The sequence below is a fragment of the Lissotriton vulgaris genome, chromosome 1_1 (genome assembly GCF_964263255.1).
Source record: "Lissotriton vulgaris chromosome 1_1, aLisVul1.2, whole genome shotgun sequence".
NCBI classification, from domain to species: domain Eukaryota; kingdom Metazoa; phylum Chordata; class Amphibia; order Caudata; family Salamandridae; genus Lissotriton; species Lissotriton vulgaris.
This window is the reverse complement of record NC_141685.1, coordinates 122,272,959-122,300,035: the sequence shown is the minus strand read 5'-3', so window position 1 is coordinate 122,300,035 and position 27,077 is coordinate 122,272,959. Positions and strand designations below refer to the sequence as shown.

Below are 27,077 nucleotides of genomic sequence, written 5' to 3'. Positions count from 1 at the left end.
CCTCTACACGGCACCACACCACCCAATAGGCCTCTTCTGCAACCCCCCACCAGAAAAGCTTCACCCCTCTGCACCCATGGACAGGTCTCACCTCCTCTGCACCCCTGGACAGGCCTCTCCTCCTCTGCCCCCTGGACAGGCCTCACCTCCTCTGCACCCCTGGACAGGCCTCACCTCCTCTGAACCCCTGGACAGGCATCACCTCCTCTGCACCCCTGGACAGGCCTCACGTCCTCTGCACCCCTGGACAGGCCTCTCCTCCTCTGCCCCTCCTCTGCACAGGCCTCTCCTCTTCTGCACCCCTGGACAGGCCTCTCCTCCTCTGCACCCCTGGTCAGGCCTCTCCTACTCTGCCACTCCTCTGGAAAGGCCTCACCTCCTCTGCACCCCTGGACAGGCCTCTCCTCCTCTACACCCCTGGACAGGCCTCTCCTTTCCCCTGGACAGGCCTCTCCTCCTCTGCACCCCTGGACAGGCCTCTCCTCCTCTGCCCCTGGACAGACCTGACCTCCTCTGCACCCCCATGGACAGGCCTCTCCTCCTCTGCACCCCTGGACAACCCTCTCCTCCTCTGCACCCCTGGACAGGCCTCTCCTCCTCTGCCCCTGGACAGACCTCTCCTCCTCTGACCCCTGGACAGGCCTCACCTCCTCTGCACCTCTGGACAGGCCTCACCTCCTCTGCACCCATGGACAGGCCTCACCTCCTCTGCACCGCTGGACAGGCCTCACCTCCTCTGCAGCCCTGGACAGGCCTCACCTCCTCTGCACCGCTGGACAGGCCTCACCTCCTCTGCACCACTGGACAGGCATCACCTCCTCTGCACCGCTGGACAGGTCTCTCCTCCTCTGCACCCCTGGACAGGCCTCTCCTCCTCTGCTCCCACACTCAGGCTCAGCAGGAGGAATGCGAAATTTCCTAGCTAACGTAACGGAAAGTTTCAATTCTATTAAGGACTAGGAGGCGAGGATTATGCAGTCCTTTCTTCTCTTTATTATAATCAGCACTTCAAAGAAAAACCAATCAAAACATTTTTCTTGAACCACAACTCCCATGAGCACATGGGAAAACAGTGTCCATAGCAACCAGCAACCAATGATGGCTCCGTCCGCCGTATAACTAGCCATGACGTCCTCTTCTATTCCTCGTCTTCTCTGTGAGGCAGACAGTTTCGTAACACACCTTATTCTTTCTGGTCGTGTCCTAAAGTAAATAAGGAGAACGTTATCCAGTCCTTCTGACCAGAAGCGAGGCACATCAATACATAGCATGTAGAAACTACGAAGCATGAGTTATGCATAAATAGTATAGTTAGCAAATCAGTTAACTGACATGGTCAAAAACAGTGATCATCACAATGCATAGTATAACACGGTTGCAATATACTTCAAAAAGTAGTACTTACTGAAATACGAAGGTACACGGGGGGGACGAGGCCGCCCCGGCTCGGGTGGGATAATCCTCGCCTCCTAGTCCTTAATAGAATTGAAACTTTCCGTTACGTTAGCTAGGAAATTTCGCATTCTATGTCAGGACGGAGGCGAGGATTATGCAGTTTCAAAGCTTATCCACAACAAGCTCTGCTGCGCCATAGATAGGCTTGAAGTAAAACTTTTTGAAGGTAGATTCCGAGGACCAGTCTGCTGCCGCCATAATGTCCTCTAACCTACCCCCTACCTGAATGGCTTTAGAAGCCATGGCACCTCTAACAGAGTGAGCTCCGAAAGTGGTCACATCTATGCCCGCCTCGGCCATAAGCCAACGGACCCATCGGGCAATATACGGGGATGAAACCGCTTTAAAAGGTTTCCTCAGAGCAATGACGAGTTGACGCTCTCCCGGTGGGCGACAATCCTCGGTCATGTCTTCATACGCCTTGAGGCAACGCACCACACACAATTTAGGGTGATCTGAGAAAGATGGGTACGATACTGACCTGATGCTAGTCTTTGTACGCCTAGCCACTGTGAACGTTACCCCTTCCGGAGTAAATACGCGTGCCGAGACGTCTAGCGCCCGCACGTCGGAGACTCGTTTACACGAAATCAGACACAGCAACATAGCCAGCTTCGCTGACAGTTCTTTCCTAGACAGGTAGCTATTATCGCGCCAAGAGGTAAGGAACCTGAGAATGATATTGACATCCCAGAGATTTGAGTACCTGGGCTCGGGAGGAGCCGAAAGCCTGGCGCCTTTCATAAGCTTGCACACCCAAGGGTGTTCTCCCGCCGGGCGCCCATCGACGTGAACATGTCCTGCCGAAATGGCGGACCGGAAAGAATTAATGGACCGATATGCCAAACCCGAGTTGGACAGTTCAGCCAGGAAATTCAGAACGAGGGTAATGTCGGCCCCCACCGGATCGGCGTGTCTTCCCAGACACCAACGACGCCACCGCTGCCAAGCCGATCGGTACCTTTTGATCGTACCAGGGGCCCAGGCCCTGCTGATGAGCTCTGCTGCTCCCGCCGAAAGGCGGTCGTCCTGCCATCGACCCCGGAAATCCTCCATGCCATGAGGACCAGGGTCCCCTGAAGTACCAGCGGGTGCCCTTCTCCCAGAGGCCCCGAAAGTAGCGACGGAAACGAGGGCAGTTGAATTGGACAGTCCCAAGACAGCTCCAGCAGTGAGGGAAACCATGCCTGAGCCCGCCAAAAGGGGGTCACTAGAACCAGGGAAGCTCGCTGGCGGCGAACTTGAGCCGCTACTCGAGGAATCATGAGAAAAGGAGGGAAGGCGTAAGCCTGTTCCGTCGCCCAGTCCTGTAAAAAGGCATCGACCGCGACCGCCTCCGGGTCTGGCCTCCAGCTCACGAACCTCTGAAGTTGACGGTTGAGCCTGGAGGCAAACAGGTCCAGCGTGAACGGACCCCACGCTTCCTGCAGGGCCTGAAAGACCGCAGTGTGCAGCCTCCAATCGCTGAAGTCCAGGAAGTTTCTGGAGTGCCAGTCCGCTATCGAGTTCTGCGTGCCTGGGAGATATTCCGCCGAGACAGAAATCTGTTTCTCCAGGCAATAGTGCCAGAAGTCCTTCGCCATGTTCGCTAGGGCCTTGGACCGAGGTCCACCCAGGCGATTGATATACTGAACCGCTGACATGTTGTCCATGCGTAGTAGAATACAGCACGATACTTTGTTCTGCGTCAGAGACTTGATCGCAAAGGAGCCCGCCAGAAGCTCCAGGCAGTTGATGTGGAGACGGAGTTCGTCTTCCGACCAACGGCCTCCCATCGTGATCTCTCCGCAACGGGCTCCCCAGCCCTCCCTGCTGGCGTCCGATTCTATGATCAGGTCCGGGCTGGATCCGAAGATCGCTCTCCCGTTCCACGCACTCATGTGCTCTATCCACCATCGCAGTTCCGTCCTCGTTTCCTCCGTGAGGGAGATGAGTTCGGAATAAGTCAGGCCTTTCCGGAGGTGTTGTGCCTTCAGGCGCTGAAGAGCCCTGTAGTGTAGTGGGCCCGGAAAGATCGCTTGGATCGAGGAGGAGAGCAGGCCCACAATACGGGCCAGATGTCGAAGGGAGATCCTGTCTTTCCTCAGGGTCTGTGAAAGTTCCTTGCGGATCTTGTTCACCTTCTGCTGCGGGAGACTGAGACTCGCCGCCTCGGAATCTATGAGGAAGCCCAGGAAAGAGATTTGTTTCTGCGGGAGGAGATCCGATTTCGGGGCATTCACCACAAAACCCAGGTCCTGGAGCAGGGCAATAGTCATGGTCAAGTGTGACCGCAGACGATCCGACGATTGATCCATGATCAGGATGTCGTCGAGGTATATGATCATCCGAACCCCCCTCTCGCGTAGTGTTTCCACCACCGGCCGCAGGAGCTTCGTAAAGCACCATGGGGCCGACGAGAGGCCGAACGGAAGGGCTTGAAATTCGTAAACGTTCTCGTTCCACATGAACTGAAGGAATCGCCTGTGAGGGGGAAAGATCGGTACCGTGAGATACGCGTCTTTCAGGTCCAGACGGACCATCCAATCCCCTCGAAGGAGAATGTCTCGGAGAAGATGGATGCCCTCCATCTTGAAATGGCGGTAGACCAACCACTCGTTGAATTCTCGCAAGTTGATGACTGGGCGAAAGCCTTTGTCCTTTTTCTGGACCAGGAAAATATTGCTGAGGAAGCCCGAAGGGTGCAGGCGCGCTCTGCGAATCGCGCCTTTTTTGAGGAGATCTGCAATTTCTGTGTCGACAAGAAGTTTGTCCTCTGAGGAAAAAACCAAGGGACGAGGGCGAACCCTCTGAAGGGGAGTGCCGTAAAACTCTATCCTGAACCCCTTGACAGTCTGAAGTACCCACGGGTCCGAGGAGATCTTGCTCCAGTTGTGGAGATGATCCCGAAGCCTCCCTCCCAGAACGACTGGGGAAAAAAGGGTAACACTCACCGGAGGGGCCTCCTGGTGCATTTGCACCACCGTGGTAACCTCTGCCGCGCCCTCGGCCGGCGCCTCTGCTAGGGTAGAAGTTCCCCTGGCGTCCATCATTCCAGCCATTATTACGGCGCTGCTGGGCCTTGTTGTTAGGGCCTTGTTGGGGCTGACGGCCGGAGGAGCGACCCCGTCCTCGTCCGGCCCCAGCAAAAACCCGTCCTGGAAAAATCTTTTTTATGGACGTTTGTGCTCTGTCGAGTGCAGAGAAAGTTGTTACGAACTTGTTGAGTTCCCTAATAAACGGCTCACCAAAAAGCCTGCCTTGTGCAACAGGGCCTGCCTCTGACGTGGCTAGATCCCCTAGCTTCGGATCTATTTTAATGAGGAGGGATCTCCTCCGTTCTGCCGCCAACGCACAGTTTGCGTTCCCCAGGAAGCATAGGGCCCGCTGAGCCCAACCTGCCACGACCTCCGTGGACATCGGAGACCCCGACTCCTTGGCCCTCTCGGCCAACTGGATGATCTGGGTGACGGGGCCCACGGCGTCCAGGAGCTTATCCTGGCAGCTGCGCCAGGAGCGATCGATACCCTTCCTGGGGTCTTTCATAAATTTGGCGAAGAACGCGTACAGCTTCTCGTCAATGTCAGGAGTGGCTGCCACTCTGCCCTCCAGTTTAGGTCGAGGGCATTCACCCCGCATGCGGGTCCTAACCTCTTTTTCCAGGGGCTGGCGCACTTTACTGGCTACGTACGCCGCCACCTTGGGGTCCGGGGTCCATTCCGACGAGCGCGGATGATAGATCCTCGCCGGGTCGAACATGTCCGGGACTTTGTCATCCCCTGCCAGGGACCCAGAGGAGTGCGACGCAGGCCGCCAAGGGCGTCCTGAGCCCTCATCCTCATCGTCCGAGGAGGTCTCATCCTCGGTTACACCCTCTCCCTCCATGGGGAAACCATCATCTAGGTCTGAATTCGGGGCGACCTCGTCGCCGTCATCTCCGGGGAAGAATCCCTCCCGGCAGGGTAGATTTTTAAGCGTCCGCGCACTTTTATGGAAGGATTCCCTCAGGCGGTCGAACTCTTCCAAGTGCCCCGCGTGACGCTTCGCCGACTTTTTTCCTCCCCCCTGCACGCCTTTAGTTCCGCGGTTCGCAGGCACTGCGCCACTGAACACCCCGGGGATACTCTGAGTGAGGGCCTCCACACTCTCCCGCAAAGGAGCCAGCACCGAATCCAGCGCCTGTGACAACGCGCGGCCAACCGCCGGCGGCAGTGGTTGGGAACAGCCAGGTTCTTCCGTCCCCTGAGTGAGGGGAGCCGACTGATCAGCAGTCTGCATCGTGTGAGGGTGAGAGCACTAACACCTTTACTCAATTACAGAAGGTAGCCCCCTCGCCGGTGCTCAGACAGTACCGCTGTCAACTAAGGGTGCGGTGACTGACAACCGCCACTAGAGGGCGACGCGCACGAGGGCGCGCAGGTACACCGGTCCGGTGTCAGGCGAGGGTTGGTGAGTCAGGTGAAAAACCTGCCTCAGCGCACCGATCCGAGGGGCAAGCGCCGCAATCGCAGCCTTAACCCGAACAGCGGCGCCCAACGGATCTAAGGGGAAGCGAAGACGCTCTCCACAGAGCCCGCGATGAGGGAAACGGCAGAGACGGCGCAAGCAGCGCCTGACGCACGTCGAACTGCCGAGGGGCTAAAGTAAATCAAGCGCACCGCAAAGTAAGCGCTATTGCACAAGTAAACAATTTAATCTACACAAGACACCAAACGTCAGGAAGATAAAAGGTTTGACTTATCTGACGAGCAGAGAAGAAAGAGGAATAGAAGAGGACGTCATGGCTAGTTATACGGCGGACGGAGCCATCATTGGTTGCTGGTTGCTATGGACACTGTTTTCCCATGTGCTCATGGGAGTTGTGGTTCAAGAAAAATGTTTTGATTGGTTTTTCTTTGAAGTGCTGATTATAATAAAGAGAAGAAAGGACTGCATAATCCTCGCCTCCGTCCTGACATAGAATGCCAGGGGGGGGAAATCTGATCCATGGATTCATAAATTGCAGCCAAGTGAGCAGAAACCTGTCCAGGCTCTCTCCTCCTCCTGGAGCTGGGGGGGGAGGGAGGGGCAGGTGCAGATTTGGGGTCTGAGGGGGGTCTGTAGATGGTGGTAACTGCCCACCAGACAGGGCTCCTTTCTCCTCTGCAGCAGGTTGAACACACCAGGAGAGGCCAGAAGTGATGTCACCACCGCATCTGGTGCTGTCTCAGCCGCCGCTGACCCGGAAGAGGAAACCCTTCTCCCTTTCATCCAATGTGCGGATCAGTGGGTTTCATCAGCAGGCGAGGAGCTCCCTCTGGTGGCCGCTGACGGAACAGCCGCTTCCAGGCTCCAGGAGTGAATACATGTCACACAAACAAGCATTTATACCTGTAAAGACCTGGGACGTGAATGATTTTAAGGGTCAGACAGTTCAAGTACAGGGCCTCACACTTGGCTGCTGTAGAAAAGTATTTATAGCTTCACTTCAGATGAGCATCTTCCAAACACTGACGTAAAGGACTTGAGAGTGTTTACAGAAAGGTGACCACTGGAAGCGACAGTCTGTATTTCAAAGAACATATCTGAATTTCAATGAATATATCTGTATTTCAATGAATATATCGGTATTGTAATGAATATATGAGTATTTCGGTCAGTTTTGCAACTAAACTGGGCAGCTTATTTATTCTTTTAAATAACTTATTTGCAGTTTTTCAAATCTACCCCATTATATCCCCTCTCCGTTTCCCCCCCTCTTCATCTCCTCCCATCACATCCCAGACCCCCTCACTTCATCTCCCTGATCCATCCCAACTCATTTTGCCTTCTTCACCATTATTTCCACCCTCCCTCCTATCTCCTCTTCCGGACCATCCCTCTTCCTCTCTTACTCTCAACACCGTTTCTCCCTCACAGCCTCAAATGACTTCCCCACTTGCATCTCCAGTATGAGCTCTGATCCACCACTCCCTCACCCCATTCTATCCCCTCTCTTTATCTCCCCCCCACCCACTCTAAATGACAATTTACACCCCATTATATCCCCTCTCTGTTTCCCCCCCTCCTCCCCCTCCCTCAATCAAACTGACTATTCTCAATCTCTACTTACCTCTCTCGCTCTCAACATTATAACCTGCTACGACTCCCTTATCTCACAATCCTCTAGTGTTCATGCCCCACCGCCCTTCTCTACCTCCGACTCTCCCTCCCCCCTCCTTAAGTCCTTCACCCCCTCGAATCCCCTGGCTACCCACACACCTCCCCTTGCTCCCCTATCAATACCTAATGCTCTAAGACCTATCTCACATGTCTCTCCTCTTACCCCCCTCTCCCACATCCCTCTCCCATACACCTCACCACTCACTCCTTCTATGACACCTCCTACATCCCCCACTCACCCCCTGGCCCCCCCGCTTCTAACTACAAGCTCTCTCCCACACTCCTCCCACCCCTCGACTGCCTTACCAACTCTCCCTCTGCCCCTTACCTCCTGGTTCCCCCACGCTCCATTAATTAACCCCCTCCCATGCACCTCCCCCCCTTAACTCTCTCCTCACCTCTCCCACTACCATGTACCCCCCGATCCTACCCCCCTCCTTACACACTCCCTCTCCTTCACTCCTCCCTCCCTATGACTCTCATACCTTCCCTCCCTCTGGCTCACATCCCCACACCCCATTAGCTGCCACCTTTTACCCTCCACAACCACCTCCTCTCACTTCCCTACTATCTCCGATTACCCTCAATCCAACAGGTCCACCTCTTCCTACTTCCCCGATGCCACCTTCTTCTAACTGTCAGCCTGAAGAGTACAAGTTTTCCACATTCTCCTTGTGTCCACTTCTGCCCCACAAAAATGATACCCCCCCATATTTTAATCCCACCCCCCTCCAGGTTTTCCCCCCCATACCCCTCATCGTCCCCCTCATCGTCCCCCTCCACCACCCATCCCCAACACTGTCATCCTCCCAATAAATACAGACCCACCTCTCATATCTAACCACACATTGGCATCCCCCAATATTGAACTGGTCCTCACATCCCTAGTCTTAGAACTCTCCTCCCTCAGAAACGAGATCTCCCTCCTTACCAAAACCATCTCCTCACACCATGACACTCTCTACAACCCTTCCACTTTCTGTCCTCTTAACACGTTTACCTACAGCAACATGCCTCCCCACTCCAATATTGACACAACCAGTCCCATTCACACCCATCCTTCCCAAATTATCCCGCCCGACTTGGACAAAAGGCCCTCACCGCAGCATCCTGGTACACACCCACCATCCTTAGAAAGTAATTTACCTACTAACGCTCCCATCTCGCCCTCCCCACCCTTGCCCACCTCTCGCCTGATTCATCAATCTAATATCCCAGTCCTCTTAGGAACTAGCAGACTCCCCCCTCCTTCGACCTCCCGAGACCTCCCCAACAACTTAGACCTATCCCCCCCAGTCCACCCGACCCCACTCCCCTATGTTGCATGCTGATCAACTGCCGCTCCGCCTCATGCCATGCCACTGAGATTGCTGAAACCATTCTCAACGAAGACATTGACATCGCATTCTTAACTGAAACCTGGCTCACCGCCCACTCTACCCCCATCCTTGACTTACTTATTCCCCCTGGCTATTCTATCATTAGGAAAGATAGAATTGAACAAACAGGAGGTGGACTCGCCTTAATTTTTAAAACTAAACTCAACATCTCACTTGTCCCCCTTCAAGATCCTTCATCCTTTGAATACCTCTGCGCCGATCTCACGATACCTGACTCCCCCTCCATCCGGCTGCACTCGATCTACCACCCCCCGGGTAATAACATCCCCTTTACGGAAGAGATGACTGATCTTATTATCCAAGCGTCACTCTTACACCCTAACAATCTCTTCCTCGGTGACTACAACATCCATTGGAACAAAAAGGATGACCCTGCGGTCATCATATTCAATGACATCATGGATGTCACCAATATGATCCAAATCTGCCATTCTCCTACCCATAACAAAGGTGCCACCCTTGACGCTATCATGACCAGCGGTAATCTGGCCTCCCTAGCTAACATACTTCTGGTTGACTGGTCTGACCACTACCTAATCCTTTTTACCATGAATAGATCCGTTCCTCGCAGCACCCCCATCATCACTTTATGTAAAAAAAAACACACGCAACCTTCACCTCATTCCCCCTGGACACTTGAAATCGACAATTAAGAACCACTTACTTCTTCCTCCACTCTCTGATAGCACCAACGATCTAACTAACCACTATAATAACTCTATTCGTGAAGCCCTCAACCAAATTGCTCCAATCAAATTCAAACAACAAAAAAATATCCCTCCTAAGTCTTGGTTCAATACCGATTTAAATAATCAAAGATGATCCCTTGAACATTCTGAAAGGGTCTGGAGGAAGCATCCGACCAGTGAAAATCTGGCTCTACTCAGAGTCGCTAGAGCCCAATACAAAAAACATATCTTCAATGAAAAAGCCTCCTTTCTCCGGACTCAGCTTGATCAGGCAAGAAACAGCCCGAGAGAACTCTTTAACATTGTAAAAAAACAAACTTCCACTGGCCCTCCCAAAATTTTTGCCTCTACCGACAGATGTGAAGAAATCGCTAGCTTCTTTACTAACAAAATCAACTTGATCGAACTATCCTTCTCCTCCCTCCCGCTCTCATTCCAACCTCCCCCACCCAACACACCCTCTCCACCTCCTCTAACTCACCTTTGTTCTCTATTTCAACTCCTCTCAATCCCTCTCAAGCCCTCCCGGCTCTCTCCCAACCTGACCCCGTTCTGGAACTCATCAGCCCGGCTAAAAACAATGCCTCGTGGAGTGACTTTAGTCCAGTATCTGAATCTACGATCGCTAATATCATTACCAAACTCAAACCTTCCTCCCACTCCAAAGATCCTCTTCCCGCACACCTGATTCAAGAACTTAATTCTATCATCGCACCTATATGGACCAAAATCATCAACTCCTCTCTTTCCACTGGCTGCGTTCCCGCCTCTCTTCAACTTGGTCAAATCACACCTGTTCTAAAAAATCCCACGACTGACCCTAATGACCTCAGCAACCTTCGCCCTATCTCTAACCTTCCATTCCTCTCTAAAGCCCTTGAGAAATGTGTCCTACTACAATAAGATAAACACATCATCACCTACAATCTACTTGATGTTTTCCAATCTGGCTTCAGAAAAGGATGTAGTACTGAAACTGCTATGCTAAACATTACTGACGACATCCATCGCTCACTAGATAGGGGGGAATCCTCAATACTAATCCTCCTTGACCTCTCTTCTGCTTTTGATACTGTACACCACCGCACCCTTCTCAACATTCTTAAAGCTCGATTTGGCCTTGAAGGTAATGTTTTAAATTGGTTCTCCTCATTCCTTCATAACAGATCACAACAAATCAAGCTCAACCACTTCCTCTCTAAACCCCAACCCGTCTCACTCGGCGTCCCTCAAGGATCCATCCTCTCCCCAACCCTATTCAATCTGTTCATGGAACCACTCACCCTCATCCTCAAACAAGCCAATATCAGTTACCACCTCTATGCCGATGACACCCAACTATACTACAAGATCAAATCCCACAAAGTCATACTTCACCTCAATGACACCTTGACTAAAGTTCAAACCTGGTTCCATCAGAACCATCTCAAACTTAACCCGAAAAAAACTGAAATCATACTGTTCTCCCCCAAAAACAATTCCCTTCCCATCCAACTCTGGATCAATGACATCAAAGCTCTTAACTGTTCACTCTCCACTTCTAATTCCGTTAAATCCCTAGGCATCAGTATTGACCAGAACCTCGATCTCATACCCCACATTAAAAATGCAGCAAAAAGTGCCCTTTTCACCCTTCTACAACTCAAGAAAATTAAACCATTTATACCAGCAGCCGACTTCAAGCTTGTTGTGCAATCACTGGTCCTTTCTAGGATCGACTATGGTAACGCAACTCTGGCCGGCACACCTAAAATCCACCTTGCTCCGATCAAATCTGTCCTAAATCTAGCTGCAAGACTCATCTCCGACTGTAAAAAATGTGATCACATCTCCCCCACCCTCAAGATCCTCAATTGGCTCCCAATAGAAGGAAGATCCACCTATAGGATCGCGTGCATCACACACAAGGCTCTCCACCAAAACACACCTTCTTACCTTTCAAACAAACTACACAAAGCAGGATGCTCCAGGTCCCTGAGAAGCACAAACTCCCTTGTCCTTATCCCTCCTAGACTCAAATGTCAAATGACCCAATCCCGTGCTTTCTCTGGCAACGCTCCTACAATTTGGAACTCTCTCCCCAAAGATCTTCGCTGCAACCCCTCTTACTCTCTCTTTAAAAAAGAACTCAAAGTACTTCTTCTCAACAAATACTGGGGTAAATAACGCAAGCTCTACAGATTACACTTTCATTATGTATTTTACTTTATTATGTATATTTGACTCCATTTCGTATATTTTGCTTTTTGTTTCTCTATTTCTCACTCAAACATTCGTTGATTCTCACCTCCATGTAAAGCGCTCTAATACTCTTGGGTCCAGCAGCGCTATATAAAACCTTTGAAATAAAAATAAATAAACAACGTGCTAGATAGCAAAGTAAATAGAGGTAAATACCATAGAGTTTTAAACACCAGATCAGTGACAATGAGGCATAGGTCATGTGTCAAAACGACAATTGAAGGAACAGCTTATTTCTAATTTTCCTATGTCTGTGGCTTATTTTTCTTGATAGAGCAAGGATTCGCATGTTACGCGACTTGCTGGACTCATGAACCTCGAATAATCATTAACGTCAATAACCAACACGTGTGTTGTATTAATATTGCACTTTTACACTACACGCGGGTGTCCCAGTGACGCTTGCTTATGTGTTTATTAATCCTAACTACGCTTGCACCTAAAACGATCGCTGCTTTGCAGGATTCTAGTCTGCGTATGCGTCGGTTATACCCACGTGATGTGACGCACTCGCAGTTCTGGAGGGAACTTTTGCACATGCGCAGTATTGCTAATATGGCCGCTTTGTTTCTAACATGCTTCTCGCTTGCCACCGCTGCATTTGCACAACTGTTTTGTTCTGCTTAACTCCTAATGCTATAGTTAATATAAAGTAAGGGATGTAATATAGTCAATCCTGGTATACAGTGTATTAAATTTTTCTGTGTTTCTAAATTGTTTTCGCTTACTTTTCATGTATCGAACATTGTGGGCCTGGGAGCGGTGCGCCTCTCCATCTTTGAAGCCCGTATGATAATAATCATGTGACGAAGGAAGTCGAGTCTAGCAGCAGTGGAACCCAGCCAGCTGCTGCCGAAGCTGAGATGCTCCTGGGAATCAACCTGTGCCCCAGCGAGAAGACTCGAATGCCTACCTATAATTGTAACATTGTAATAATTGTACTCTGTACGCTATTGTCTCTATATTCCTATGCCATGGGAACTGGAATATAAGGGGTGGGTTCAAGAAATTGAATATTAATTGTGGGAACACCAAATTCTAGGTGGTGACAATGACCTAACCACCTCTCTTGTCCAATCCGAAGTTGGGGATCCTTTCACTTGCAACATTGGTGGGTGGTCCATTGACCCGAAAACAGTATAACTGGCCTAGTTTTAGCTAGAGAAGTTGTCCGACTTGTCCGAATAGCTGACCTGTCACTGACCCTACAAACTCTATAGGTGATTGATACAGAGAGCTGCGGAGCACTCTGTCCGTAATTTCCACAAACTCAGTCTGGGGTGGAGAAAACTTTAAGTGCTAGCAAAGCACTTTTGCTGGGAGATTCGAGAACCCAATCGGGGTTATTGGCAGATTCCTTGCAGAGAGGGAGTAACACAGGCGTTGCATCCGAAGCTGGAGGTATTGGTTGTACCCTTTGATGAGCTCGGTCCTGATCCAAATCCTGGGGTTATCCTGTCCTGACTGTCCATGAGCTGTACCTGCTCGCCAACTGGCATTTTAAGTCCTTGAGGGTCCTTTTCCCACCTTTCCCGACTGACCCGTGGCCAGGGTTGGTCCCCATTCCCGTTCAAGGTAAATATAATTTGTGTGGGTGTTTGTCTCTCAATCCTCTCTTTTCTTTTTCTTTAATAAAGCAAACTTGCCAATGTTATTCCCTATCTTCATATAAAGTTGACTTTCATGCAAAGCATTTACTAGCATGTTCCAGATTTCTCCCTACCTTTAGTCAAACCTCTAAACCTGTTTGCATATGTAGCATGTTCCATTCTTACCCTCCTTTAGAGAATAAATACTTGGTATAGAAAGTTTTCATGAGTGACGTTTTCCTTTAGACCTATAGTATATTAGAAAACTACCTTGATTAGTATGTACCTTTTCTTTACCCGCTTTTAGTAACATTGAGAAGGGCTATAGACTATAATAGCATGTTCCTTATTTCCCAAACCTTAGAACTTTCGAATCTCAAATGCTACTTACTTTGATTCACAGCTACACCGTGCTTCTGATCTTAGTTATTGATAGTCTAATCTGTGTAAATCTCATTCTCATAGCATATGGAAATTAATTTTGATAACTAGATAAAGACTTGAAAACTTTCTGTGTTTGTGGTTATTGAAAAGGTATAAATCGTTATGCAAATGTACATGGTATTTTGTTTAGTATTATCTTCCTACCCCTGCTAGCTCCTGATCTGTCGTGATCATAGGTACCTGTGACCAGGATTGGTAAGTTAGGTACACGAAAATAAATAGAAAGGAAACTCAAATTGCTGAATAGCGGTGTGTAGGTTACCTGATTCATAAAAGTAGTAAGCACGTTATGGGCCCAAGTGCGTATATTTGGTAAAAATAAAGAGTCAGGTGACCTGCGCGTGCTATCAGTAATTTTCTGGTTAGCAGAGGAATGGTTAGGACTAGTTAAGATAGGCAGATAAGATGTTTATGGATAAACCGTGAAACTATAAAATGTGCTGCTAAATATTTTTCCTTTTAAAAGATTGATCGATTGTGCGAAAAATTATTGCTTTTAAATGTTATGAAATATTGTTTTTTTTAGGTTGTAATGAAATGCTGCCATATTAATTAATGTGATTAACAAATCGTTAGTGAACTGTTATATGTTGTCTGGAATCCCTGGGGAATAGAATAGCGGGTGGTGAGCAGAATCCACTCGTCTGTGAGGTCACTGGCTGTGAGGAAGATTAGTGCATGGTTAGGCAGAACTGGAAGCGCTAATTAGGGTTTTCTGATGAATTATTGAATAAATGATAGTAACAAGATCGCTAATGAAACTTCAGTTGTGATATCACCTAGTAAGGGTCACACGAGGAAGGAGTAGTAGGTTCATCGAAGCTTGAGTGATAGCAAAGGAGTTCACTGGTGAAACTTTAGACTTAGTATATATCCCGGAAAGAAGTGGATGAGTCAAAGAAGTAGCAGGTTCTCTAATGCTTGTATGAAGGGTAGGCAGAAGGATCTTTCCGTAGTATATGAAAAGTAGACAGAAGAGGTTTACTTGCAGTGAAACAAATCTTACCCATAGACACTCGAGTACAGTGGCGAATGTTATACGTTGTAAACTAAAATAGAGTACTTGCACTTTAAGAAAAGAAGTCAAAGTTCCGTTACCTTGTGAAGGAGGGAGTCAGTCGCGGAGCTGCGCTGACGTCACTCCGTGCCGCGCTGGTATTGGTCGAAGCAGCGGGTGTGTCACGGAGCTGGTATTGTAAAGGAGGGGTGAGTGCCGGAGTGTGAGACCGCGTCTCGCGAAAAGCCCGCGCACTCATTGGTCGAGAACATTTGCAATCCCAGTATTGATTGGTTGTTGAAAATTGAAAGACGCGCTAGCATTGGAAGTACATTTATAAACAAAATTACGCACTCTGAGCTTGAAGACAGCTTGACGAGGTGTATGTGGTATCCTGAATTTTTACCTGACCCACAAAATTTAGGGTTTCATAAGGAGCAGATGCTAAGAGGTAGACCTTACAATATGTACGGAAGCAAGAGAAAATTGTCCTTTGCTGACAAAATCAAGAATTATTTCAAAAAAGACAAGCCCGTTAAAACTAGAGAAGGTGTAATTATTCCACCACCTAATACTCCCGCTTCATTTATGATGTTTGACAAAGGGTATCATACCTGTGTATGGTTGGAAAATTGGGTGAGGTACACCGAAGATGACGGAATCCTAGCGTTTCCCCTAGATGGTACCTTTAATAGTAGAATCTTGTTTAACTTGAGGACCCGAATGAATGACCTACACCCCAGACCCAGATTAACGCAATATGAGGCTTTAGAGGAATGGGAGATTGAGGCTCTAGAGCGCGACAGACCCAGAATGGATAAGGGAGTGAGTAAATGGTACCCGAAAATGCAGCGAGAGACCAAAGAGAAAAACATGAAACAGTGGAGACAGAATATGATGGTTGAAGGGCTATTTCCAGTATTCACAGTAGGTGAACCCCGGGGAGGAAAAAGGACAGAGAAAACACGACACTTAATGGCTATGGGTGATTCGGAAGATGAATACCTGGAGGATTTCTTAATGAAAAATCCACCACCATATTATGAGGAATCTAGGTCCCTGAGCTCGTGAAACCCATTTTTCCGACATCCTAGAGAAAGAAGGGCCAGTGAAACAGATGCAGCCGGTAAAGAGGGATTTTGTAGACCTGATACAATGATCCCAAATTATAGACCATTCGGTGATGAGAGACCAGGTATGGCAATCCCAACTGCCCCGAGTCTATACCCTTCTTTGGTACCCCGAGTAATGCATGACACCACTATTGAAAGGGTTTTACAGGAACGAGAGAGAGAAGCTTTAGCCAAACAGAGAGATGAGCTCATTCAGAAAATAGCACAGATAAATCCCAGTCCTGAAGCGCTGACAATTCCAGTAACTATTGGTCCAGTTGTTCCTCTTTATGGGGATAGACAGGCTAGTCCAAAAACTCCAGTTCTTACACCAGTTGTAGCACCGCCCAGAAAAGAGCCTCTTATAGTTGATGATCAGGCAAGTGAATGCGAATCTGTGGTCTCCCTGATGGATCTGCCCATAAGGGAACCGTAAAGCATTGTACCACGGACCAGAACTCAGACCAGTGCAAGGGATGTCCTGATAGACACAGCTTCAGGTACTTGAAATGCCACGGTAGTAACTCCGGAAGAGATAGATAGATGGACCCGAGAATTGGAGAAGGAAACTCCTCAGCCGAAACCATTAGATATATACAAGCTAAGAATAGAGCTGGAAGAACTGATGGCTGGGAATGTGGGATTGGACAGGTTAAATACACTTGATGAAGAGGAGTTGCTGTTCATATGCAAAAGCCTTACCCGAAACACCAGAGTGTTCCATGAAAAATTAATGGACACAGCAGCAAATATGGGAATAGATGTTAGCAAATCCAAAGTATTACAAAAGCCTTATAGAACAGAATTTTCCGACAAGGATTTAGAAAATATGAATGTGTCAGGGAAAAAGATACAGATAAAAGAGTTGCTGAACCTTTTACAGAAATGGGGAGATCTAGACAAATGGAAAGCCAGGTGGGCAAAGAAAAAGGAAGACAGTAAGGCCAGACCAAGGACTTCTTAATATGTCCTAAAGGAAGTTGACAAAACAGAAACTTTGTATCCCATGAGAGAAGTGCCAGGTGGGAAATATGTACATGTCCCATGGTCCAGACAAGACATAGTGTCATTTACGAATGATTTTCCGAAATTAAGAGAGAAGCCTGTAGAGTGGTATAGACAGGTCGAGAGATTCGTTAAGGTCCAAAAATGCCTCCTGAAGGACCTGGATGGGTTCTTCGATATTGTTGTTCCTGTAGATTTGCGGACAGAATGTAAAATTGCAGTTGATTGGCCTAGCGAAGAGTACGAAAGAGACTCAAAAACTGGAGCTCCCTCTACGGAGGTGATGAGAAAGTATGACAAAGTAATACAATATTTAAAGGGGAAAGTGCCAGCCAAAGAAACTGATTGGACCTGTATAGATAGAACTACCCAAAATCGTGATGAAACTGTTCACTCCTACTACGAGCGACTGCTACAGGTATTCAAAACCTACAGTGGAATCGATAACATTGAAATGAAGGATATGACCCATTTCATTTATCGATTCGTGTTGGGGTTGAGACCTGAAATCTCACAGTGGATTAGAGATAGTAAAATCTGTTGGCAGGGAAAACCCATAGATGAGGTCCTGAAGTACTCCAAATATTGCGAAGATGAGATGGAAAACAAAAGAAAGGCCCTAAAGGAAAAGGTCATGTGGGCACAAGTGAAACTGGCTGAACAGCAAGAAAAGCAGTTAGGTAAATTGAATAATACTACCCCGAACGCAAACTCTGGGGGAGGAGGGAAACCCCGAGTAATAATGAGTCGAGAGGAAGCCAAGAAGAAATTCCCCTGTCATGGGTGCGGTCAGATAGGGCACTGGAAAGACGAATGTCCAATGATACAGCATGGTAACGTACAAAACAATGATTTAAATCCACAGGTGCAGAAAGAGGGGCCACGAAAGACCCAACAACAGTTAAAACAGAATCAGTTGCCTCGGGCACCTAGACCTAATTTTAGGAACCAAACTCAGCAGAATGAGGAGGTCGAGGTATGGGAAGGAAGGGAGGATAGAAATACAGCAACCTCGCAATTCCTGTTGAATGATACATTCCTCTGTGATGAACCTTACTGACGGGGCCTGAGGGGGAGGACGAGGAGTGCGTACTTGGCGCCTCCTTACCGGTAGACCAGAGAGGGCCATACATTGAAGGAAAGGTTGAAGGAAATGACGTCACCTTTCTGTTGGACACTGGTGCTACCCGTTCTACTGTAAGAACAGAAGACGTTCCAAACCTACCCCTCTCGGGAGAAGCCATCCAAGTAGTGGGTGTGTCTAATCAAATAATTAGTACCCCAGTAACTGAACCAATGGAGATTTCCATAGGGAATTTTAAAGAAATGCACAGATTTGTCGTCTGTGATTCCAGTCCTGTGAACTTATTGGGACGAGATTTGTTGTGCAAAATGAACTGTACCATCTTTTGCACACCAAAAGGCGTTGAAATTTAGACCCCAGATGAAGATGGACTTTACAAATTAATGTTGCTAAAGCCTGATTCAGAAATTAAGAAATTAACCATACAAGACTTACCTGAAGAGCTCCAACAGACAGTGATACCAGAGGTGTGGGATTTCACCGGAAAAGATGTAGGATTAATGGCAAATGTAGATCCGATTCAAATAGCCATAAAACCAAATGCAGTTTACCCAAATACCAAGCAGTATAAAATGAATGCAGAAGTGAAAGTTGGAGTTGCCATTGAAATAAAAAGATTGCTAGAAGCAAACATCAAACAGGAAGTAATGAGCAGTCCTTGTAACTCGCCCATAATTAGAATCAAAAAGCCTAGTGGGAAGTACAGGGTAGTGCAGGACCTGCGCAAGGTAAACACGATTGTTGTCCCTTGTTGTCCTATTGTGCCAAACCCTGCAGTGATTTTGTACCAAATTCCATGGAATGCTGGATGGTTTACTGTCATTGACTTGTGTCACGCATTCTTTTCCATCCCATTGCATCCAGACAGCAAATTTCTTTTCTCAATTGAATTTGACAGTCATGTCTACGTCTGGAATCGTGTCCCTCAGGGGTACACAGAGAGTCCTTCGATTTTTAATCAGATTTTGAAAAGATGCCTTGAATCACTAGTCTTGCCTAGAGAATCGGTCTTGGTCCAGTACATAGACTACCTCTTGGTGGCGTCTAAAAGTCGGAACGACTGTGTTACTGATACCATTGCATTGCTGAATCACTTAGGTAAAGGAGGACATAAAGTGTCACCAGACAAATTACAATTCTGTAAAAATTCAGTGAAATATCTGGGACACCAGATAGAAAAAGGTATCCGGAAAGTTACTTCAGAAAGAATTAGGATTATTCGAGACATGGAATTGCCACATACCCAGAAAGAAGTCAGAATGTTCCCAGGAGTACTAGGATACTGTAGACAATGGATTGTGGGATTTGCAGTCCTGGCGAAACCATTAATAAAAATGACCAAGAAAGGAGCTAAGGATCCAGTTGAATGGGATGATGAAAGCATGAAATCCTTTGTGAAATTGCGAAACTGTCTGTGTTCGGCTCCTGCATTAGGAATGCCTGACTATTCAAAAGACTTTGCCCTGTTTTGTGACACCCGAGACAATTGTGCACTCTCAGTCCTAACACAAGTTCATGGTCTGACTAGACGTCCGGTGGCATATTTCTCTGCTACCTTAGATCCGGTGGCTGCAGGATTGCCTGGATGTCTGAAGGCAGTGGCTGCAACTTGCACGAGTCTTGAACAAAGTGAATCCATCGTCATGGGACATCCGGTAACTGTGTATGTCCCACACACTGTTGTGATCTTACTGACCCGAACCAAGACCCAGTACATCACACCTAGTCGGCTGACTAAGTATGAAAGAATCCTGGTGGGTGCAGCAAATGTAACGATTGCCCGATGTAACATACTGAATCCAGCTACCTTATTACCTAATTCACAGGGTGCAGAAGTTGAGGGAGAGATCGAGCATAATTGCATTGATCTGACTGAATTGAGCACCAAACCACGCCCAGACATCAAGGAAACAGCTTTGCCAATAGAAGACCTTGAATATTTTGTAGATGGGTCATGTTTAAGACATGAGGACGGAGGTCTAAGTGCTGCCTATGCTGTGGTTATTCTAGAAAAAACAATAGAAGCATCCTGCCTATTTGGAGTAAAATCTGCACAAGTAGCCAAATTGGTTGCATTAGCAAGAGCCTGTAAAAATGGGAAAAACAAGAGAGTAACCATATACACTGATAGCCAGTATGGTTACGGGGTTGTGCATGACTTCGGCCAATTATGACTGCAAATAGAATTCATGACTTCCTCAGGTACCCCTATCAGAAATGGAAAAGTGGTACAGAACCAACTGGAAGCAATTCAGTTACCAAAAGAATTGGCAGTAGTCAAATGTGCTGCTCACAAATCTGGCAATGACGATGTGACAGCTGGCAACAGATATGCTGACCAAGTAGCCCAATATTGTGCAAGACATAGAATGTCATTGAATATCAAATTGGGGGGAGTCGGAAACAGCTGCCAACTTATGGTGTTTGAGGATGTGTCAACTTGGGAGGAACTGAAAGGGTTGCAACAGGCTGCAGAACCAGAAGAAAAGGAGAGATGGGAGAAAGATGGTTGTCAACCAAGGAGTAGAGATGGTGTTGTTGTCCATATTGATGGTTTGCCTGTGTTACCCGACAGCATGATTGCTCCTATGGCTCGACTGATACATGGAGACTCACACATAGGGAGAGATGCGATGGTCCGTGTTTTCAAACAAACATGGTACAATTCGAAGTTCAGAAACATTGCAGAGGCACTTTGCCAGAGGTGCTTAACTTGTCAGCAGTTTAATCCTGGGAAGAGAACAGTAGTGTTACCAAGTACAATTGGAAAGGCAGAGGGTCCTTTTATCAGACTACAGGTTGACTTTATACAGTTACCTCGTTGCAAAGGAATGAAGTATGTCCTTGTCATAGTCTCCCTATTTTCAAGATGGGTGGAAGCCTACCCAGCCAAGAAAAATGATGCGATTACTGTAGCCAAGTTGTTACTAAGGGAACTGATACCTAGGTTCGGTTTCCCGGTCACAATTGAATCAGACAGAGGTGGGCATTTTGCCAATGACGTAATAACTCAGCTCTTTGAGGCATTTAAGATTACCCCAAAACTACACTGTGCATATCATCCAGAGGCTTCTGGAGTAGTTGAACAGGTGAATGGCACTTTAAAGTCAAGACTGGGAAAAATGTGTAACTCTACTGGATTGAATTGGATAGACGCTTTACCCCTTGACCTGATGGGACTAAGAAGCATCCCAGACCGAAAAACAGGCCTGAGCCCCCATGAGATACTAATGGGAAGAGTGATGCGGCAGGCATGGGTACCAGGACACAAACTGCTAAGTATTTCTGATGATTTGGTACTAGAATACTGCAAGCAGCTGGGTGACTAAGTGCGTTCTATCTCTCACCAGATTGGGAAGACGCCGTCGCCAGGCCAACAACTCCAGTCCATAATCTGAACCCAGGTGATTGGGTTGTTCTTAAGAAACACACCCGGTCGAGTTGCCTAGCACCGAAGTGGGAGAAACCGAGACAAGTGATCCTTGTCACCACAACTGCGGAGAAGTGTGCAGGTGTGCCAAAGTGGATCCATGCCAGTCATACCAAGAGGGTGACAGAAGAAGAAGCGAATAAGGCTGGGAATTGTGCAGCTGAGGGGTCTCCAGACGTGGGTCCTGAAATAGCTGATGACGAACAACTAAGCACCAGTCAAGACGAGTGGTTCCCAGCAGACGATCTGACTCTTGATCTAATAAGAGCCAGAAGATACACCTACTTAGATAGAGTGGGATAGTGAGGACGAGACAGGACTAGGAGGAGAAAATCAGATAATCGAAATCCATGCCAACTCTGATGAGGAGGAAGGTCAGATAGGGACAGAGCAGGTTATCGACACACCTCCAAAAACTCCAGAGACTGAAAAGGGACAGTTAGAAATTAAAGCTGAAGTTCATGCGGAAGAAAATCAAGGGTTCGAAGTGCATGAACAGGATCAGATAGAAATAGACGAATGTGTTCAGGAAACAGAATTTGAAACAAACAAAAGTCAAAAACAGCATACACCTGAACCAGGCCAGCTTAGAAACCAGGCGGAAGAAACTAAAGTAAGACCTGGGACTAGTCAGACAGGAAGGGAAGAAGAAAGCTTTGAAATAAATGTACCACAACTGAACGAAAACAAAAGAGCATGTGAAGAAAGCGAGAACACAGTGCCAGTTAAAAGACTTCCAAAAAGAAAAAGAGTGAACCCAGATTCATAAAGAGACTGAAATTAAGATTAAAAACAGTAAAGGAAAAACTAGAAGACAGAAAAATGGCCGCCAGTGAAAAAGAAAGGGCTGGAACCCAAACTAAAAGAAGAAGTAGTAGGATAAAAAGACAAAACGAAAATTATAAGGGTCCCGAGTGGACTTACCTAGTGCTAGAAGAATTTGAAGACCTCGAGATAAGTGACGAGAGTGATGAAGAACTGATTGCTGATCAGGGTTCCGAAGAAGAAGACCCAACCTGAAATTTAAACCTGCGTAAGCCACCTGTATGAAGTTACAAAGAGGGGTTGGAAAGCTTCTTTTGAGCCACAATGTCTGATTCAAATGTGAATGGAAGACCTAGAGGAAACTGTTGTAAAACATGCTGCAAAGTATGTTTGTGTAGTGTAGCAATAGTACTGATATTATGGATAGGACTAACAATTACTATTCCGTTTATGATAAGTAAAGACACTAACCTGTACCCTACTAAACAAGTGACAAAAGACACAGAAGTTATGCAAGCAGAAGAAACACCACGAAGTGTAGAAAGACGTGAGAAGACTCTTAGCCTTAGACAGACTAAAATGGACTTAGATGCATCAGATGAGGGAAGACTACATTATCCCAGGATCAAAAACAGAACACATTTAAATGTATTCGCAAACCTTCTAGTACAATATGTAGAAGCCATGGAAATAGAGGACTGTTATGTGTGCATGAAGCTACCTACTTCTGTAGCTGAAGGTGCGACCTATCACCATTTACCTCTAACCTATGGAATTTCCTGTAGTATTTTAGCAAGCCTATTTTATAGAGGAACTTTACAGTATTACTATTTTAACTCTGACGTAATATTTTCTGAACTTCCTATTCGAGGAAATCTGAATATTGTACATACCAAAAGCGATGTGACACGTTATATGGGAGAATACTTTCTGACCATAGGTGAAATAGATTTAGGTGAAGCACACAGAGATAACTTGACCTGTTCATTAAATGAAGAAGAGAAGATGTTTTTAAATATGGCAGAGAAAAGGAGGGAGAGTTTTCAGAGAAAGGCCAATGATAAAAGAGTAGACAGAGAACTCTTAAATGGGCAGAAAACATGGAAAACACCTCAAATGGTGAAGCTAACGCTGCACTGTTACTGGACTTCGAAAGAAAAGGGAAACTCTGTCTTCATAGAGAAAAGACTAGTTATTATAATAATATATTCATCGGTTCCAGTGAATGCAAACACAATTGCAAGGTAATTGGAGGTTGGGGTTTCAAAAATGGGTCAGAACCTGTGTTTCCCGGAATTTATTATATATGTGGAAACAAGGCTTATTTCAAATTGCCGGATCACTGGTATGGAAGCTGCTATTTTGGCATTGTCTTTCCGAAAATATACCATGTGAATGACGCCGCTGGAAGCAATGAAAATACTAATGGTTTAGTGCGTAGTAGAAGAGAAAGTGTAGGAGAAATTATAGGTGATATATTTAGCGCATTGATACCTGGAGTGGGAGTGGTTCTGAATACACACCGAATTTGCAAATTGTCTACAGTGGTGGATCGGTTATCTACTGACACCCCTGCTGGTTTCCTACTGGTCAATACTGAAATGGTTGCGATCAGATCAATGGTTTTACAAAATCGACTTTCTCTTGATACCTTATTGGCAAAAGAGGGCGGTGTCTGCAGAATGTTGAAAGCGCAACATTGTTGCACTTACATTCCTGATAAGAGCGTTGAAATTAAGAAATATGTGAAAAACATTACTAATTTGGAAAAAGAACTCAAACCACTGGAGGTTCATAGTGCCTGGAAGAGACTAACTGATGGTCTCTCCTCTGTAGGTAGTTGGTTTTCTAACATAGGTAAAAGTCTTTTGAGTAAAATACTGATGCCAATAGCAGGAATAAGTTTAATTGTGCTAATCATAATAATTTGCTGTAAATGTCAAAAATGCCGAAAGAAGTATGCTGTGAATAAGAAAGGAGTGAAAAGGAATGTTGATGAGCTTGAATTAGAAGAGCTAAATAATCAGATCTATAAAAAAGCAAAGAATTATCATCAAGGATGCAGAAAAAAGGCTTAACAAAAAGTTTGTGGAAATAGAAATGGATGAGATATGAAAAGAGAAAGTTGGCATCTGGTTCCATTAATAGTGATGATAGTAAATATCATCAAAGAGGGGATTGATAGAGCAAGGATTCGCACGATACGCGACTTGCTGGACTCATGAACCTCGAATAATCATTAACGTCAATAACCAACATGTGTGTTGTATTAAGATTTCACTTTTACACTACACGCGGGCGTCCCAGTGACGCTTGCTTATGTGTTTATTAATCCAAACTACGCTTGCACCTAAAACGATCGCTGCTTTGCAGGATTCTAGTCTGCGCATGCGTCAGTTATACCCACGTGATGTGACGCACTCGCAGTTCTGGAGGGAACTTTTGCACATGCGCAGTATTGCTAATATGGCCGCTTTGTTTCTAACATGCTTTTCGCTTGCCACCGCTGCATTTGCACAACTGTTTCGTTCTGCTTAACTCCTAATGCTGGAGTACCGGGTATTTTAGAACCCGGCGGTGCCAGGGAACACACCTGAAAACTCAGAGTCCTTCCTGTTTCAGACTACAGAAACACAGAGTCTTCTAGGTGAAGTCAAAGATCGTATTTATTGGCTGCCGCCAGTAAGAGGTATCCTAGAAGTACAACATCATGTATGTTCTCAGGAGACTGCTCCTTTTACAAAATCAGGCTTCTCCTTATATACAAAATAATATGCTTTAGGCAAACATTCCTTATTTTACAGTGGATCATTCACATATTTTCACTACAAAGAAAAAGCCGAGTCATGATGACAAGTCCACATTTCAGTTTGTCCAGCCCGTAATTGATTACCCGGCAAGGCCCAGTATTTTCATCAGATATCGACGGACCCCCAATAAAAGCGGGCACCTCCTCCTCGTAAAGCAAGTCATAAAGCAAGAAACAGGGACAGGTGTGTGTAAGATTAGGCATGGTTTGTGTGCGATGAAAGGTTTATGATATGTTGTGTCTCGATGCTAATCTCGCTCGCCCACTGGGAAAGGAACTGGCCGGACAGGTTTGGCTTCGGGCAGTGGAGTCAGCTTGCCTAGGTCACAGAGGAGGCAGCAAAGGTGTACGTGTCCTTCGGACTAGATTTTGGCTTTAGTCATTTGGCTATGTGAGGGCAATCACAAAATGGCTGCCGTTCACAAAATGGAACCCGAGGGTTCAAGACGAAAACTCAGATTTCAGGGTGATTTCGTTACTCGAACATGACGGAAATGCTTGTGCATAGTATTTGAACCATTACCGTTCTGCCGATACCAAAATCGTCATGATACGAGAATGTTTATGACACGGGTCCAGAATTTTCAGTACCACAGACCCTCCTTTTGCCCTTACATAGGCAATAACCTAAACACACGCAAATTTGAGTCCAGGTCTATATTCATAAAGTCATTGAGGTTTTGCTGTAGCATCATCCTATTACTTAGCTCGTTTCTTGATACAGGTTTCCTTACACACGATGTAGCGCAGAGGCCACAGATTGCAGGAGCACACTGTACACACAGACAGAACAGGAAAAGAATGGCTAAGGTCACCCCAATGACTATCAGAATCTTCCATCCCCAGGCGGATACCAGTTCCCAGAACCACCCCATCAGTGACCAGTCTCCTTTATCCACGTGAATAGATTCGGAGATCTTATGCAGTTTGGAGATGGCCTGGTATACTGTCGGAGCGTTATCTGGGATGAAAATGCAGCAACTTGATTGGATCACTTTACATACCCCACCTCGGTCTGCGAGTATGACGTCTAAAGTGACCCTGTTCTGAAGACTCATAAGGCGGTCCGACTGGAGCTCAGCAATCAAGTTACTAAGGGCACCGGCAGTTTCAACAATAGTGGATTCAACCACCCTCGTCAATTGGCGAATGTTCCTGCTGTTCGCCAAAGGCCCCCAAAACGGCAGAAAACCTTTTACGAAGTCTCCAAATTCTTGTCCCGCAGTGTCGTCTTTACTCACAACGCCTCTAACTGTCCTTGTCTTATGGTAATCTGCAGCGGCCGTGTAGGTGGGAGGCAACAGGAACGAAATGAAACATGTGCCCGAGAAGTCAGGGGGCAACCATGTATACACTCCATCATGGCAGATGAAGTAGGTACCCTTAGCTGCTAGGAATGAAGGGGAAGTCTGAGACGAAAAGACATCCGTTTAAGTACAGACACTCTTCCCTAACTGAGCTCTGGAGTTCCTGCCATTTCCCTGCAGACATAGGTTGCCCTGATGAGGTACAATCCAAATTGGGGAGGATCTCTTTGCTCGCTTGTTTTCGCTCAAGGTGACTCCATACTCTGTTACGTTCCATCTACTGTAAGCCTGCAACTCATCACGGGGAATCGTTCTATACGAGTCGATATCTCTGCTCATATTGGTGATTCCCACCACTAATGCCTTGTTGCTCGAGCTACTTCTCGTGGGGGGTATGGTTCGATTGCAAATAGGAACATCGTCTGAAACGCCCACAAAGAACCATAGTTGCTGAATGGCAAGACAAAATATGGGATTCCTTTATCTGTCGTATGTGGCATAAGACCACACACCCAACAATTAGTTGTGTTCATTACTAATTGGTGTTGGTGTAAAAGCTGAACAAATGAATTATTGACAAACTCCAATCTTCTAGCAGACTCGTGTTCAGTAGTGGGTGCAAATGTCACT

The 27,077-nt window shown here is 46.8% G+C and overlaps 1 protein-coding gene across 1 annotated transcript in view; it reads right to left on the bottom strand.

Moving 5' to 3' along the window:
* The window catches only part of LOC147737728 (uncharacterized), a 259,549-nt gene that overhangs the window by 33,350 nt on the left and 199,122 nt on the right, over positions 1-27,077 (bottom strand). Inside the window, 2 exon segments of the mRNA XM_086924967.1 lie at positions 3,501-3,918; positions 4,889-5,706. Of these exon segments, the coding sequence (XP_086781093.1) occupies positions 3,501-3,918; positions 4,889-5,706 (1,236 nt within the window).